At 39.6% G+C, this 18,335-nt stretch overlaps 3 protein-coding genes across 3 annotated transcripts in view; 2 read left to right on the top strand and 1 right to left on the bottom strand.

Annotated features, from left to right (window-relative positions):
- LOC308655607 (uncharacterized protein) overlaps positions 1 to 18,335 on the bottom strand; it is an 801,622-nt gene that overhangs the window by 568,952 nt on the left and 214,335 nt on the right. The window lies entirely within an intron of this gene.
- LOC308655630 (uncharacterized protein) overlaps positions 1 to 18,335 on the top strand; it is an 84,041-nt gene that overhangs the window by 10,436 nt on the left and 55,270 nt on the right. The window lies entirely within an intron of this gene.
- LOC308652357 (uncharacterized protein) lies at positions 1,866 to 17,970 on the top strand (the record flags this gene model as incomplete). Its single annotated transcript, XM_081300107.1, has 5 exons — positions 1,866 to 2,529; positions 6,798 to 6,924; positions 10,119 to 10,179; positions 10,742 to 11,982; positions 17,888 to 17,970. Exons 1-5 carry the CDS (start codon positions 2,515 to 2,517, stop codon positions 17,968 to 17,970), a joined length of 1,527 nt encoding a protein of 508 aa, XP_081156233.1. The 5' UTR covers positions 1,866 to 2,514.

Below are 18,335 nucleotides of genomic sequence, written 5' to 3'. Positions count from 1 at the left end.
CCAGCTGGTAACTTCCTGCAGGCTCTTAAGGCAGAGTTGCACCTGGTTGAAATAATTTGGCAGACCTGTAGCTTATACCACAGGGGAACAGCAGATTCCCTCTCCCTGCAAGCATTTAGCTGGGAGGTTAACATCTGCGATGAAGTTGCGACCTCCTTGCTGCTCATATTCATTATAGAAAAATGCCTTCCATTTTAGGTATGTGGATGGCTCAAGGGTGGCTCTTGCCAAATCTTTCCAATCCTGTTGGCAGTCTACACTTAGGCTAAGGGTTTCAAGGTCTTGTTCAGCAAAGGGACCCCTAGGTCCGTCTTTCTTCACTGCCTTCTTAAACTCCTTTAATATAGCTAGGACATGAGGATACCAGTGTAGTGGCCTTTGAGGGGTGGGGTTCATTGACTGGGAACGCAGTTGGTATCTCCTGTTCATAGGCACCCCATGTTCAACCTAAGTCTGAGAATGGATTAGATTCTGACCTTGGAGGAGCGGGTACTGGCCAAGGTGGAAGGGGGCCTATAAGGCTCTCCCTTTTACCTTCTCTATCTGTAACTGTCCCATTAGATTTGACGAAGAGCAGTAAATTTTCTTTGGCTTAATCGTGTCTGGCCCCTTTTCTGTTTGTTGTGGTTCAAAGGACTTTGCATCAGAGCTTACCTGTGATTCTTCCTCCCTTTGTCTTGTTCTCCTTGTTCCCCTGCCTCTGATGCCATAACCAAACGAGTTACACCCTTTGTGCCCCAGAGATTGCTGTGTTGCTGTGACAATTGGAAAGGAATGAAGAGGCAGGGTATATCCCTGCCTAACTTCTGCTTGCCTTGCATTAACCATAATTCTTTCCCATATACTTGGATCAAACACATCAGCTGCTTTCACCCAGGGATTGGTGTCAATTACCACGTCCCCAAATTTGGGCTTCCTTTCTATTTCGTGTTAATCCTCTCCTGCTAAGGAGGGTGCGCAGCAGCTGTGAGTCCTTAGTGGAGGTTGGTAAGTTGCCCATTTTTCCCTGTTTCCCTGGGGTCCAATACCTGCACTTACCTGCTTGCCTTAGGTCCCTCTGCAGGTGCCAAATGTGGGCTCTCTTGAACCAGCCAAAGCCCACCAAACACCTGAGGAGGGTGTGGTGACAGAGTCGAAAAGTCCTCCAGAGACCAATTTCACAGAACTCGATCCACTTTATTATTGCATAGGCAAAGTTTTTATAATGATCCAATGAGCTACCAACATACTTATGAGGGGCAGCCAATGGGCTAATAGGTCAGTGGCAGAAAAGCAGAAGGAAAGGAACATGCTGTGCATGGGGAGGACAATTACCATGGTGATGGGGCTGAGTGCGGTTAACTAACCATGGTATCTGGATTCAGTGTGCTGAACTCTGAGAGCCCCTCACATATGTAACATAGGCTGCTTTTCAACTCCTGGGCCCAACATATTTTATTTAGAGACAGGGTCTCCCTGAGTTGCTTAGTGCCTCGCCATTGCTGAGGTTGGCTTTGAACTCCGGATCCTTCTCAGTCTCCCAAGCTCCTGGGATTACAAATGTGCACCACCATGCCCGCCTAGAAGTTGATTTTTGATTACTAGTTTATTTTCATTGAGTTTTGTATATGAATTTTTCACTGCTGACTTGGGGAACATATCTTGCTCATGGATACACGCAGGCTTTAGTGTACTGCTGGTTTAAATATTGCAACACAGGATTTCGTGTGGACCTACATTGTGAACTAATTTGGGTTACCCCAACTTTGGGAAATGGCTTGGGTTCCAGGAGCCACCACTCTGACCTATTTGATGTGGTTGATCACTTCAGTCTGTGAAAGTTGAGGGCTCATGGGCCTGCCATGAGGTTTGTGTGAGACCTGTGTGCATTTGAGTATGTGTTAAGAGCCCTGGGATTTATCAGGTATCCATCCATCTACACCAACGTATCCAATTTTCTGGTAGGAGCAGCATCTGAAAAAACCCCATCCGATGTCCTTGTCCACTTGCAGTAGACACTCTAGGAAGCAGGAATGCAAATGAGATGTGCACTGTGTCAGGTGGTCAGTGTTGATGGGGAGAACCTCAGTAAAGGGTGCAGAGGCTGCACTTTCTCTTCCCATCTTGGTGCCTGTGGCTGTTCTCTCTGCAGGTGATAGTCTGAGTCTGAGTTTCCTGTGCCCACCTCCATCTGCTTTATTTTGTCCCACTGTCTGGGGCTTCGTGAGTTGGCTGAGGTCTGGAACACAGGGATTTTTTTCCTGGCTTCCCAGGTAGCACTCCTCTTGCTGTGTTGTCTGGAAGTGGTGAGAGCAGGCATCCTTGACTTGTTTTTGTTGTCATGGAGACAGCCTTTCATCCTTCTGAATAGCCTTCAGTGTAGGTTTTGTAGATCTCTGGCACTTTTTAAGGTGTTTCATTTTATTACACTTAGGTTTGCATCCTCATGTCAGAAGGAGTTGAGCTTTGTCAGAAGGACTTGAGCTTTGTCAGCTGGTTTTTCTTCATTCTTGGAAGTTTTCAACTGCTTTCCAGATGCACAATGTGCAGGTATTTTCTACAATTCCTTCCAGTGCCATTTCACCTGCTGACGGTGTTCTATGAAGGACAACATTTTCCTTTCTAATGCTGATTCACTTGTACGTTGCACATGTGGATGAGGTGCAATGAGCTGGTTGCTCACCTGTTTCATTGCATCTTAATCAGATCAGGGCACTAGCTCTTCCATTCCTAACATTTATCATTTCTTAGGGTCAGTGGACTGCTCCCAAGCTTTATTATGAAAACCACAGTGTCATGTTGTGCACTATGGCCACCTTCTCTGCTGGAGAGCAGAAGTGCTGGCTCCTGCTGAGTGGACTCTGGTACCTGATACCCAGGCCTGCTGTCCCCTCTCCTCTGTCCTCCTCATCTATGGTGAATACCCTTGTACTTTCTGTGAAGCCAACTTGGAGCTTTGCTGTGTAAGAACACACAGTCGGTGTCTCTCTCTCTTCCTGACTTATTTCACTTAGGATGGTATTCAATAGTGCTGGCTTCATTGCTGCAAATGAAAGGACTAAAAGCTATTTTTGGTGAAATTAGGTTTGTCTATTATTCTCATGAATCAAATGGATGGTACTATATCCCAGAAACCATCCCCAAATCCAGTGTTGTGAGACATGTGGTCTGCATTTTCTTCTAAGAATTGGTGAGGTTCACATCTTACTTCAGGACTTTGGTCCCCATGGATCTCATGTATGCGTGTGCTGTGAAGGGAGCCTCTGACTTTAGGTGCTGCCATGAACATCCAGTTTCCCAGCCATTCATTCTCCAGAGATCCTGGTCCCCTGGAATGACCCTGGCCCCTTGAGAGACATCATTTCCTTCTGTGTATCTGCATGGTCCTGGGTCCCCCTGTCCTCCTTCACTGCTCTGTGTGTCTGCCTTTAAACCAGTTCTATACTCCCTTTGTTACTCCTTTAAAGCAGGTTTTGAAATCACTTTACATTTTATTTTTCTTCTTCTTTTGTTGAGTTTCTTTCAATTCCACGTGAATCTTAGAATAGTACTTCTTATTTTGTATAAAAATGTCATTGGTAATATAAAAAGCAGTGAATTGACCTCATGGTTGATTTTTAGGCAGATTTACAATTCTTTGAGCTCACAAACGCTAGATATTTTTATGTGTATCATTTCTTTCAGAAACATTTTGTGGTTTTTGTTAAGTCTTCTTGGTAATTTCTAAATACTTTTACTCTTGATCTTCTGTGATGGCTTTCAGGTTGCTTGTGTTTTAGTGGATGTAAGTGTGTTGTGTTTATTGTGGTGGTGTACAGCTTGGCTTTATTTTTCAGTTCCAGGTATTTGCATTTTCTTCTTCAGCGCATGCACAGTTTAGAATTTTCTACTTATGAGATCATTTCATTGCTTTTTTTCTAAGAGCCTCAGCCCTTCCTCCTCCCTGACCTAGGCAGGAAGATTAAGGGGAGCCGGGCTCAGTGTTTCTTTCTCCCCAGAAGTTTTTGCTGATAATGTCTTGGGTGACTCAGCCTTGGAGAAGTAGTTTCCTTTGAATGTAGGCTCAGGAGGATAGAGTTCTCTGGGTGTGCTGGAAATGGCTCCTTTTCCTCCCTGTGCTGGCAGCAAAGGGCAGTTTCTTGTGATCTTGACTGTGAGCCTGGCAGCAGTTCAGGAGGTAAGACGTAGTGGATTTGTGAGGACCCCTAACAATACACAGAAAAAGTCTCTGGGCTGCAGGTCATGGTAAATTTCAGGTGTGAGGAAATACCACTAGGGGAGCAGCCACCCTGCTCTCCCCACTACCCACATCCTGACTGAGGGGTGCTGGGCCTGGAGTGGGTGTCAGTGCTCATCTGCTTGGCCTTCTCCTGGGCTTCTCTGCACCCAGAGGTGGTCCTTTCTCCATAGGTAGCTTTCACCTTCTGTCCCACGTCTGGCTATTTCTTATTTTAGTCATATGTTGATTATTCTGACTCTGGGCCCTGGTGTGTGTGTGCACGTGCTCCATCTCTCCATGTCTCTGTCTGTCTGTCTGTCTGTCTGTCTGTCTCTCTCTCTCTCTCTCTCTCTCTCTCTCTCTCTCTCTCTGTACCAGGGTTTGAACTTAGGGGCAATTAAACACTGAGCCACATCCCCAGCTTCTTCTAATATTTTATTTAGAGCCAGGCTGTTGCCCATTTGCTCGGGGCTTTGCTGTGTTGCTGAGGCTGGCTTTGATCCTGCATTCGATTCCCTGAGCCGCGTGCTAGGCACCCTAACTCTCTGTGTCTTTTAATGTTTGAATTTCTCATTCTTCATTACTGCTTACTCTTGTTATGTGAAAATGTTTTCCCTATTCCTCTAGGAAAATATTTCCTGTAAGCTTCTGAAAGTGTTTTAGTTTTGTATTTCACATCAGAATGTGTAATGAATTTATATTTTGTCTATGGAATGGAGGGAAGTAATGCATTTTTTAAAACTTAGATACCTGTTTGTCTTGACTCATCTTCTGACTTGCTTGTGAATGTCTCCACTTGTATACCTTACTTGTTATGTTATTACTCATCTATCTATTCCAAGGCACTGATTTTTTTTTCTTTTGTTCTCTTGGTTTATCACTCTGCTAATTCTATGCTGTTTCCACTAGTATATCTTAGATGTTCTTTGTTTATAGTCACAATGTTTAAGTGACACTGGACTATAAATAAAGAACATCTAAGATATACTATTGGAAATAGCATAGGATTAGCAGAGAAATAATTAGATAATTAATCAGAAGAAATTATCAACTTAAAAATTCATTTTCTTTCTCCCCATTGCACAAACAGCAAAGTGTGTTTACACAGTCCTAGAAGGAATAGCCTATTACAGACCTAGGCTCTGTGGAGACAGTGCTTCCCAGGCACAGCCTTGCACAGCATCTTAGGTTACAAGATACCAAAGGTGATCATGCAATATGTTTGTTTGTACCACCACCACTATAAACACATCAGTTATCCCTTTACTACTGAATACCATGTATATGTAGCCCATTATTAACCCCAAATGTCTTTGACCAAAACATAGTCATGTGGCACATGACTATATATTGGAAAAGCCAACAGTCTGCTGTCTACCATAGTTGGATAGTTTTACACATTTCTTATTTTCATTTGGCTTGGAAAAGTACTTACTGGTGATTACTAGAAATTCTGTTTGTTAAATGTCAGTAAAGGTATTTGACACTTATCCAACTGTATCTTGATATTAATCAGAAGAAATTATCAAATTGTTTATTGATCACTGTTGTTGCTTACCAGTTGGTTAAATTTGATGTTGAGTAAAGCACCTACAAATTCTACTTATTCTTTGCTGTAGTCACACAGGATGAGCTCAATCCCCAGTTACCATGTTGTGAGTACCTGGATGAAATGTGGTCTACTAGGGCAGTTCCTAGATTCTTTGCTCAGAGGGTTCTGTTTTGGTGGGAAGGACTTTGATTCTTTAGGTTCTAACATAAGAGTGGAACAAAATAATAGAATTTCCAAAGGAAAGTAAAGATTCAGTTTGCTGGGATCCTTCCCAAATTTTTAGTTCCCCAATCCAGCAAAGATGCAACTTTGTCAGCAACCTTTTGTAAGGATAGACACTATCCAGACTAATACTACCTCTCTTCCAACATGAGATAGTAGGGCATCATTATTACTGGTGGTGTTAGACATGCACCCTATGAAGATGGTAGGGGTGTTCTGGGAACATACCTTATTATACCTTTGCCCCACAATGAGAAGGGTGTTTTTGCTCTGCTGATACTTTTATGGATCAGTTTAGATCTTATATTGGAATGCCTCTCTTTGAGGAAGTGAGTGTAGACAGAAAGCAGTTGGTTTTTTTTCTTTTTTTTTTTTGGTTGAAGACAGATAGGATGCCTTATTTTATGTGTTTATTTTTGTGCCGTGCTAAGGCTTGAACCCAGTACCTCACAAATGCTAGGCAAGTACTCTGTCTCTGAGCTACAGTCCCAGCCCTGAGTACAAATATGGACTAAATACTTGGAGACCATAGAATCATGAGAACATCTCACATGTCTAGAATAGAGCCCTATGTTTTCAGTCTCTCATGGCCTGCACTACATTTTTATTATTATTTTTTTTAACTATTGATAGACCTTTATTTTATTTATTTATATGTGGTGCTGAGAATCGAACCCAATGCCTCACACATACCAGGTAATGCGCTATTGCTGAGGCCCAGCCCCCCCCTTTTTAAAAATTTTTAAAAATTGTTGATAGACCTTTATTTTTTTCATTTATATGCTGCACTACTTTTTTTTTTTTTTTTTTTTGATGATATTTTAGACCTCAGTGTTCTTTGAAGATGTGGCTGTGAACTTCACCCAGGAGGAGTGGGCTTTGCTGGATCCTTCCCAGAAGAATCTCTACAGAGATGTGATGCAGGAAGTCCTTCGAAACCTGGCTTCTATAGGTAAGGATGATGTTTCATTACATATTGAAAGACAGAGCACCCGGGAGTCCCCCCATTCACCTACTCATGGATTTATTTATTTATTTATTTATTTTTTAAATTTATTTTTTTATTGGTTGTTCACAACATTACATAGCTCTTGACATATCATATTTCATACATTAGATTGAAGTGGGTTATGAACCCCCAATTTTACCCCAAATGCAGATTGCAGAATCACGTGGGTTACACATCCACAATTTTACATAATGCCCTATTAGTAATTGTTGTATTCTGCTACCTTTCCTATCCCCTACTATCCCCCCTCCCCTCCCCTCCCATCTTCTCTCTCTACCCCATCTACTGTAATTCATTTCTCTCCTTGTTTATTTTCCCATTCCCCTCACAACCTCTTATATGTAATTTTGTATAGCAATGAGGGTCTCCCTTCATTTCCATGCAATTTCCCTTTTCTCTCCCTTTCCCTCCCATCTCATGTCTCTGTTCAATGTTAATCTTTTTTTCCTGCTCTTCCTCCATGCTCTGTTCATAGATGCTCTCATTATATCAAAGAAGACATTTGGTATTTGTTTTTTAGGGATTGGCTAGCTTCACTAAGCATAATCTGCTCTAGTGCCATCCATTTCCCTGCAAATTCTATGATTTTGTCATTTTTTATTGCTGCATAGTACTCCATTGTGTATAGATGCCACATTTTTTTTTATCCATTCATCTATTGAAGGGCATCTGGGTTGGTTCCACAGTCTAGCTATTGTGAATTGTGCTGCTATGAACATCGATGTGGCAGTATCCCTGTAGCATGCTCTTTTAAGGTCTTCAGGGAATAGTCCGAGAAGGGCAATAGCTGGGTCAAATGGTGGTTCCATTCCCAGCTTTCCCAGGAATCTCCAAACTGCTTTCCAAATTGGCCGCACCAATTTGCAGTCCCACCAGCAATGTACAAGTGTACCCTTTTCTCCACATCCTCGCCAGCACTTGTTGTTGTTTGACTTCATAGTGGCTGCCAATCTTACTGGAGTGAGATGGTGTCTTAGGGTGGTTTTGATTTGCATTTCTCTGACGGCTAGAGATGGTGAGCATTTTTTCATGTACTTGTTGATTGATTGTATGTCCTCCTCTGAGAAGTGTCTGTTCAGGTCCTTGGCCCATTTGTTGATTGGGTTATTTGTTATCTTATTGTCTAATTTTTTGAGTTCTTTGTATACTCTGGATATTAGGGCTCTATCTGAAGTGTGAGGAGTAAAAATTTGTTCCCAGGATGTAGGCTCCCTATTTACCTCTCTTATTGTTTCTCTTGCTGAGAAAAAACTTTTAAGTGTAATTAAGTCCCATTTGTTGATTCTTGTTATTAACTCTTGTGCTATGGGTGTCCTATTAAGGAATTTGGAGCCCGACCCCACAATATGTAGATCGGAGCCAACTTTTTCTTCTATCAGACGCAGAGTCTCTGATTTGATATCAAGCTCCTTGATCCATTTTGAGTTAACTTTTGTGCATGGCGAGAGAAAGGGATTCAGTTTCATTTTGTTGCATATGGATTTCCAGTTTTCCCAACACCATTTGTTGAAGATGCTATCCTTCCTCCATTGCATGCTTGTAGCCCCTTTATCAAATATAAGATAGTTGTAACTTTGTGGATTAGTCTCTGTGTCCTCTATTCTATACCATTGGTCCACCCGCCTGTTTTGGTACCAGTACCATGCTGTTTTTGTCACTATTGCTCTGTAATATAGTTTGAAATCTGGTATCACTATACCGCGTGATTCACACTTCCTGCTTAGAATTGCTTTTGCTATTCTGGGTCTTTTATTTTTCCATATGAATTTCATGATTGCTTTATCTATTTCTACAAGAAATGCCGTTGGGATTTTGATTGGCATTGCATTAAACCTATAGAGAACTTTTGGTAATATCGCCATTTTGATGATGTTAGTTCTGCCTATCCATGAACAGGGTATATTTTTCCATCTTCTAAGATCTTCTTCTACTTCTCTCTTTAGGGTTCTGTAGTTTTCATTGTATAAATCTTTCACCTCTTTTGTTAGGTTGATTCCCAAGTATTTTATTTTTTTTGAGGATATTGTGAATGGAGTGTTTTTCCTCATTTCCGTTTCAGAAGTTTTGTCGCTGATATACAGAAATGCCTTTTATTTATGCGTGTTGATTTTATATCCTGCCACTTTGCTGAATTCATTTATTAGTTCTAGTAGTTTCTTTGTAGACCCTTTTGGGTCTTCTAGGTATAGAATCATGTCATCTGCAAATAGTTATAATTTAAGTTCTTCTTTTCCTATTTTTATGCCTTTAATTTCTTTCGTCTGTCTAATTGCTCTGGCCAGTGTTTCGAGAACTATATTGAATAGAAGTGGTGATAGAGGGCATCCCTGTCTTGTTCCAGATTTTAGAGGGAATGCCTTTAACTTTTGTCCATTCAGAATGATGCTAGCCTGAGGCTTAGCATAGATAGCTTTTACAATGTCAAGGTAAGTTCCTGTTATCCCTAGTGTTTTCTAATGTTTTGAACATAAAGGGATGCTGTACTTTGTCGAATGCTACTCTGCATCTATGGAGATGATCATATGGTTCTTATCTTTAAGTCTATTGATGTGGTGAATAACATTTATTGATTTCCGTATGTTGAACCATCCTTGCATCCCAGGGATGAATCCTACTTGATCATGGTGCACAATTTTTTTGATGTGTTTTTGTGTTCGATTCGCCAGAATTTTATTGAGGATTTTTGCATCTAGGTTCATTAGAGATATTGGTCTGTAGTTTTCTTTCTTTGAGGTGTCTTTGTCTGGTTTCGGAATCAGGGTGATGTTGGCCTCATAGAATGAATTTGGAAGAGCTCCCTCTTTTTCTATTTCCTGAAATAACTTGAAAAGTATTGGTATTAATTCTTCTTTAAAGGTTTTGTAAAACTCCGCTGTATACCCATCCGGTCCTGGGCTTTTCTTGGTTGGTAGTCTTTTGATGGCGTCTTCAATCTACTCATGGATTTAGAAGGTGGAAAGGGAGTACTTTTAGGAATAAATGGGGCCTAATGTCAGTGCACTGTACAGCATAAATACCATAATTCTTTTTTTTTTCCTCTTTTATTATTTTTATGTTTTAGTTATCCATATTGTAAATCCCATAATCCATTCTGAAATTATGATAATTTTAATCACTGTTCTGGGTGTACGTTTTAGGATTCAGATGGGAGAACCAAAGTGCTGAAGATCAGAACACAAATCCTGGGATAGATCTAAGGTAACTTGTACTCATGAGAGAAACAGAGAGCCCTGAAGGAATCCTAGCATATCCTATAATTTTACAAACAAGCAAAGTAAGCAAGCATGGTATGAACTATATTTATTCTTTTTAAACCCAAATATGAACTTTAATGTAAGATACACATTTAGTGTTTTCAAAATAATTGATTTTTTTTTTTTTTTGGCAGAGCTAACAAACTGCATTTATAATACCACTGTTTTCATAGTAGCTATGGAGAAGCAGTCTCACAAAGTAGTCATGATATTGACTTTCAAACAGTTTAGACATGTCAGAAAACCAGTACTTTCCCTGATATTAGTGTAAGTCCAATGCCTAAAAAATAAATATAATATTGTTAATTAGCCAACCATAAATTGTACTTGTAGTTGGTTTTTTTGGGGTGTTTTTTACAGGAATCTTATGGTAGGCTCTGGAAAAATTTAAAAAGATATTTCAGGGAGATTCCAAATCTTAGTCTTAAAAGCACATTCCTGCTAGAAATTCCATGTGAAAGCAGTATGTGTGGACAGGTCTTCATATATAATGTTTTCCTAAACAGGCACATCATGTCTCTGTCTGCAAACAAAACACATGAGGATGAGGAGTGTGGAGGAAGGCCATATGAATTTAAACAGAACAGAAAGTCCTTTATTTCTCTCACAAATGTTCAAAAACACGTGTCGGAGCACACTGTAAATGGATTGTATGGATGTTTGACATGTGGAAAAGAGTTTATTTGTTCCAGGTGTATTGAAAAATCTCGACGATCTAATACCAGAGAGAAGATACATGGAGGCAAGCAATGTGGGAAAGCCTTCAGTACTTCAAATTATCTTCAGTTACATGTACAAACTCACAATGGAGAGGCGGCTTATAGATGTAAACAACGTGGAAATGCATTCATTAGTCTGGCTAATCTTAAAGTACATGAAGAATCTCATAATGGGGAGATTATGAGATGTAAACAATGTGGAAAAGCCTTCAGTTGTTCCAGTTCCTTTCAAAAACATGAACAAACTTATGCTGGAGAGAACCCTAATCAATGTGAACCAGATGGGAAAACCTTTGTTATATCCTCTAAGCTATACACACAAGAACAAACACATAGAGGAAAGAAGCTATATGAATGTAAACAATGTGGAAAAGCCTTCACTAGTTCTTCTTATCTTCAGATTCATAAACGAACTCATACAGGAGAGAAGCTCAATGAATGTAAACAATGTGGTAAAGCCTACACTACTTCATCTTACCTTCAAATACATGAACGAACTCATACTGGATTGAAGCCCTACGAATGTAAGCAGTGTGGCAAAGCCTTCACTCAGTCCAGTCACCTTCAAATACATAAAAGAACTCATGCAGTAAAGAAGCCCTATGAATGTAAACAATGTGGAAAATCCCTCTGTAGTTTTTCTTACCTCCAAATACATGAACGAACTCATACTGGAGAGAAGCCCTATAAATGTCAACAATGTGGGAAAGCCTTTGCTTCATCCAGTGACCTTCATGCACATGAACGAACTCATACAGGAACAAAGCCCTATGAATGTAAACAATGTGGGAAATCTTTCACTAGTTCCTCTTACCTTCAAATACATAAACGAACTCATACTGGAGAGAAGCCCTATGAATGTAAGCAGTGTGGAAAAGCCTTCACACAGTCCAGTCAGCTTCACACACATGAACGAACTCATACAGGAGAGAAGCCCTATAAATGCAAACAATGTGGAAAAGCCTTCACTACTTACTCCCACCTTCTTATACATGAACGAACTCATTCTGGAGAGAAGCCCTATAAATGCAAACAATGTGGAAAAGCCTTTACTACTTCCTCTTACCTTCAAATACATGAACGAACACATACTGGAGAGAATCCCTATCAATGTGAACAATGTGGGAAAGCCTTTGCTATATCTAGTCAGCTTAACACACATACAGCAATTCATAGAGGAAAGAAGCCCTATGAATGTAAACAATGTGGGAAAGCCTTCACTTTTTCCAGTCCCCTTAAAGTGCATGAACGAACTCATACTGGAGAGAAGCCCTATGAATGTAAACAATGTGGTAAGGCCTTTGCTACATCTGGTAACCTTCACTCACATGAACGAAGTCATACAGGAAGAAAGCCCTATGAATGTAAACAATGTGGAAAAGCCTACAGTAGTTCTACTTGCCTTAAAATACATGAAAGGACTCATACTGGAGAGAAGCCCTATGACTGTAAGCAGTGTGGCAAAGCCTTTACTCAGTCCAGTCACCTTCACTCACATGAACGAACTCATAGAGGAAAGAAGGCCAATGTGGGTAAACAATCTGGTAAAGCCTTCAGTTGTTCCACTTATCTTCCTGTGCATGGAAAGCCTCACACTGCAGATAAGCTCCATCAATAAAAATAGTATGGTAAAATTTTCATTTTTTCCCCTTTTCCTTTGAATACATGAACTATCTCTGTGGAGAAAGGCCCTATAAGTGTAAATTGATGACCTTGGTAAAGCCTTCACTAGTTTGACTTATTATGAAAGATATGAAAAATCTCATACTGGGGAAAAACTTTATGGATGTAAACAATGTTGGAAAGCCTTCACTTATACCTTTGGGCTTTGTGTACATAAAAATATTTATACAGGGGACGACCCTATGAATGTAAATGGTGTGTTAAATCCTTCACTGATTGTGCTTATTTTCATGTTATGAATGAACTCATACTGGTGAGAGGCCTCAGGAATGTAAACAATGTGGTGCAACCTTTCCTTATTCCAATTCATTTTGAAAAACACTAGGGAACGCACACTGGAGAGAGATTGTATGAATGTAAATAATCTGGAAAAACATTCAAAGATTTCCACTCACCTTCAAGTGTATAAATGCACACATACTACAAAGAAACCTTATAAATATAAGCAATGAAGGAAAGGTCTCATGTATTCTTATCAGATTCCAATCATAAATTCACACTGGATAGAAGCCTTATGGATGTCAACAATATGTGAAAGCCTTCAATTGATCTTCCTACCTTCAAATACAAGAACAAATGCTGGTTAGAAGCCCTTCAAGTATAAACAATGTAGAAAAGCCTTTATTTGTGGCAGTTATGACATGAAATAACTCACATAGGAACAAAGCTATACTAATATAACAAAGCTATACTAGTATAAACAATCAGAAATACCTTCTTTCCTTACTCCTAATAAGTATTAAATAAATGGTAATGTAGAAATGCCCTTTGAATGCAATAATTGTCACAAATCATTCAACTTTCCTGGTCATCTTCAAATACATGAAAGTATTCACACTACAGAAACTCTGAACATTAAAAATATGGTAAATCAGTGCTCCCAGTTGCTTTAAAAGCCATTTCACTCATAGTGGAAAAGAAACCCTCTAAATATCTGATATTTACCTCCTATACATGAAAGATAATGGAGCAAAGAAATGTGTGAAAATGTTCAATTTTTTTCAGGTCCTTTGAAGAACAATTGCACAGGGTGAGAAACTAAACCAGAAACCTGATAGAGTTTTCATAAATTCCAGTTTGATTTTTGTGGCAGATTTCCACTGCACTGATGAAAATACCAGAGAAAATTCAACCAAAGGGAGGGAAGATTTATTTTGGCTCATGGTTTTATAACATTCAGTCCATCATGGGCTGACTGCCTTGCTTTAGCCCTGAGGTCAAGCAGAACATGGGATGCAATGGTGAAGTGGGGTAGACCTACTTATCTCATGGCAGCTGGGAAGAAGAGAGAGAATATGAATTAAGTATATCATAGTTACCTCGCAGGTTTTATTGTGCAGACCTTAGTTTTGGTCTTTCTGTTTTCTGTGATGCTGCTTCCCTTGATACTGTAGTGTGCACTTGTGGTGGGGTTCACATCTTTGGTACCTCATGGTCCAGATACTGATTAGTAAAGGAAGAGAAAACAATGATGATAGCTTCTAAGAAAACATGAGAGAGGCTACTACCTCAAGTGTTCTGAGGGCAAAATCCCTAGTCAGCTGTGGGTTTTCCTTAGCACTGCTGTCTACCAGCATTGCAAAGTTCTCATGAGAATAAGGTTTGATGACCTTGGAGAAAATGACACTGCATTTTGTGCATTTCCTGAAGATTGAGTTGGTGGCTTCCATTGTGGGTTATTGGATAGCTAAACTCTTTAATTGAACCACACAGAACATGACCACTATTGGGGATCAGATGAAGAGATTTCCTGTGCAACCTGCAAGTTTGCATGAATAAATACCCCCAATTTTTCAGAAGCACTTTATGTAGAGAGAAGAGTAGTTATGGGTAATGGGCTGTTCTAGCAACCTAATAACAAATGAAGTTGTTATTGGGGTTTGGCTCACCAAGACCCTTGAATACTACATGCTATGCGTCCAGCTCAACAAGTGTGATGATCCCCTGGTATCAGGTACAGGATGTTCTTCTTCAGTTGGTCTTCCCCAGTTCTTCCCCACCCCTCTTTGTTCCTTGTAAATCTCAAGAATACAGGTAGAATGTGGACGTAGAAGAACGAAAAGCAATCCCATGAGATGATAGGCCAAACTGTCTCTTGGAGAAAGAGAAGTGTGGGAAGGCAAAAGTAAGAGGCGGCAGAATGGGAAATGGAAAGAGATGGGGAGAGAACCCACTGACCATGTCCCTCCGTGGACCAGGGTCCAGTACAATGGGATGGAGTCTTTAAAGGATTTGTCTCTTAAGGCCACATTAGACTAAATGTCTCTGTTCTTATTTTCAATGAATGCCCAAAGGATAATTGAGAATAATATTGGAATGAGGTATTGGAGGAAAATTGTTGACATTCTCACATCTGGAGGGTAGGTGAAGGGAAGGCATGAATATTATTCACATATTTGACCTTGTGTTTTCAGTTTCCTGGTGTGGTCACTGAGGTTAAGGGAATGGGGAACAGTGTCCCAGAAAGCAAGATACGTTCAATTCCTGAATTCTAACTGCTCATACTGTGGAATCTGCATAATATACTAACTTCCTTCCTGTGCATTCAGAGGCAGACACTGTAAACAGAAATTGCATTAGGGGATGAGCAATTAGTAATTCATGTTGATTGACTAAATATGCTATATGGTCACATGATACACGTAATCCACATTTAAGTGATTTATTAATATGAAAATGAATCCTAAAGTTTGAAAGAGCTAACTACTAAAGAATAGTAATACTCAAATTTACAAATTTGTAAATAGGTCTCTGAAATTTGAGGATATTCTTAAAACATGAACATGTTCAACCAGAGAAACAAGACAATAGATTACAATACAATTCAAAGAGTTAAACCCACACACATTGTCATTTGATCCTAGACAAGTGTGCCAAAAATATATTAGAGAAAGAACAGCCTTTATTTTAAAAAAAAACAAAATGGGCTGGGAAAACTTGTTATCCATTTGTAAAAGAATGAGACTGAATCCCTGTCCTTCACCTTGCACAAAATTCAATTCATGGATCAAAGGGCTATGAGTTAGATGATAAGCTATGAATTCCTAGGAGAAAACAGTCAACACTGCAGCATGGTTACAAGCAACAATTTTCTCAGGAGAATTCCTGAAAGTTGAGAACTAACTTGAAGAATTAATAAATGGGATGACATCAAATTCAGAATTTTCTGCAAGGCAAAGCAAACAAAAATGTGGATAACCCATAGGAAGAGAGTAAATTTTCTGAGAGAATAGTAGTATCCAGTATGCATAAAGAACTCCAGCATCTTATAATCAAAAATAACCCAATTAATAAAGAATTGAATTAAGTAAACACTTATTAAAAGAAGAAATACATTTGACCATATATATGTATGTGTGTGTATATATACACACACATATATATATATATATATATATATATGTATATATGTATATATACACACACACATATATAATGAGAAAAATTATAAGTATACAGATATATAATACACACACATATATATAATGATAAATTTCCCATCTTTAGGAATCAGGGAAGTGAAAATCAAAACTACACTACATTTCATGTCACTTTGTTTAGAATGGCAGTCATTTGAATACAACAATAATAAATACTGGACATATTGTGAATACTTTCACACCCTTGGAGGGATTATAACTGTGGAAATCAGTAGGAAGTTCCTCAAAACACTAGGAATGAAAAACCACATGATACAGCTATATCATCGCTTGGTAGTTAACATAAAATATTGAAGTTAGGATATTATAGTGATACATGCATGGCCAGATTTAAAGGAGCACAACTTCAAATATGGAACTGGCCTCGATGTGTACCAGTAGATGTATGGATAAGAAAACATGGGATAAATCCACAGTAGAAGCTCATTCAGTCATAAAGAAGGATGAAATTGGTATTTACAGGAGAATATATGAAGTGAAAAAAGTCAACTCAGAAAGTCAAGGTTCATGTTTTCCCTCATGTGTGGAAGCTACAAAGAAAGGAAATGTATAGAGGGAGCTCTTATGATAATCAGAGGGAGATCAGTAGAGGAAGGGACCAGGCACAAGGAGGAGGGAAGAATAAGGAAAAAGAAGAGATGCTGGGAGGGTAATGGCAAAGTTATATTGTTCTACTTTGTGCATGTGTGACTGCCTTATAACATCACAGCATTACGTGTAAGTATCATGCACTAAGGAAAATGCAGGAAAAAAGAAAGGGTACAGTCCAGCTAATCTGCAATCCCAGTGTCTGAAGTTCTCTGCATCCTATACCTCCCCTCCTGTTGGAGGCGACCCCAAGGAGGAGTTTCCCTCTCAGGGCCAGTGCCAACTGGGAATCACAGCAGGCACGGGAAGGCAAGTAGAGAGTGAAGGTTGCAGGTTCCCTCTGGGGTACCTTCATCCCCAAATTTGGAAACAGTAGCCAGCTCCAGGAGAGTTGCTCCCCATGTGCATATCCTGACCTATGCTGGGTTATAATGTCCATCGGCTCCCCTACTGGACCGTGGCAACTCATGCTTGTGCTGTTATCATCCAGGCAGGTGTCCCAAGCCAGGCTTCACTACGTAGGGCTCCTCATTGTTTCACAAGAGAAATATTGAGAAAGTGGTGACACAAAATGATAACGTAGCTTTTAAGGAAATAAGAAATTATTTTATTCTGAAGCAAACTAAGAAATTAGTTTAGTAGTTTTACCATGACCTTGATAATACACAGATTCATGTTACTGTTCATAACATGTTCCACCATGGAAGTGCTTTGATGAACTTTTATACCCGGGGAACAAAGACCATGAATCTGTAGGTTTAATAAATTCTTCACTGGGGTCCTTATGTAGGCAGGCAAGGAGACCTGCTTTATAGTTTTCAGAAATTATCTTATAGAATTTGTAGCTTTAAGATTGATATAGGGAAGAGGTTGACTAAGCTTAGTGATACATTTTCATAATATCACAAGGATGTTTGATGAGATAAAATAGTTGAAAATACACAGCTTTTTTTTTTTTTTTTTTTTTGTATCGGGGATTGAGTTCAGGGGCACCCGACCACTGAGCCACATCCCCAGGCCTTTTTATATTTTATTTAGAGAAAGGGTTACACTGAATTACTTAGCAACTCGCTTTTTGCTAGGGCTCATTTTGAACTCATGATCCTCTTGTCTCAGCCACCCAAGCTTGTGCCACCATGCCTGGAAAACACAGCTTTTAAAGGCATGAGATAGCCCAAAATAATTATGTTTCTTGTCATGTGCAATTTTCCTCCCTCCACAGTCATGAGGGTCTGCTTTACCAAGATCTTATACTGTGCAGCATCTCCAGTACATATGCGGCTTCAGAGAAGTTCAGCTTCATAGTGGACCCTTTGGGCTAAGTACCAAAATGTGCATACAGAGCTTGAAAATCTCAATCATAGCATTTGATAGAGAGTCTGAGAGAAAGGAACATAGTCTTCAGGAAAAGGAAATAGTTCTAAAGCCTTCAAGGAAGCAATCCCTGCATGATGTTAGTGATACTAGCCATTGTGAGCTCGTTCTCAGCTTTAGTCATTTCCATCCTCTGCATCTGACAGCAACCCCCTCCAACATAAAATAGGTATAATATATCCAAAGTACACATGATCAAGATTATGCTGTGAAGAAAAGGTGGTGAATGAATGGTTTAGACATCCAAACCAACCCCCAAACCTCTTTGTGCATCATCATACTCTGATGGGACTGAC

The sequence above is a fragment of the Spermophilus citellus genome (genome assembly GCF_964194105.1).
Source record: "Spermophilus citellus genome assembly, chromosome: 1".
In the NCBI taxonomy this organism is placed as follows: domain Eukaryota; kingdom Metazoa; phylum Chordata; class Mammalia; order Rodentia; family Sciuridae; genus Spermophilus; species Spermophilus citellus.
Note: the sequence above shows the minus strand (reverse complement) of the source record. Positions and strands in the feature narration are given on the sequence as shown.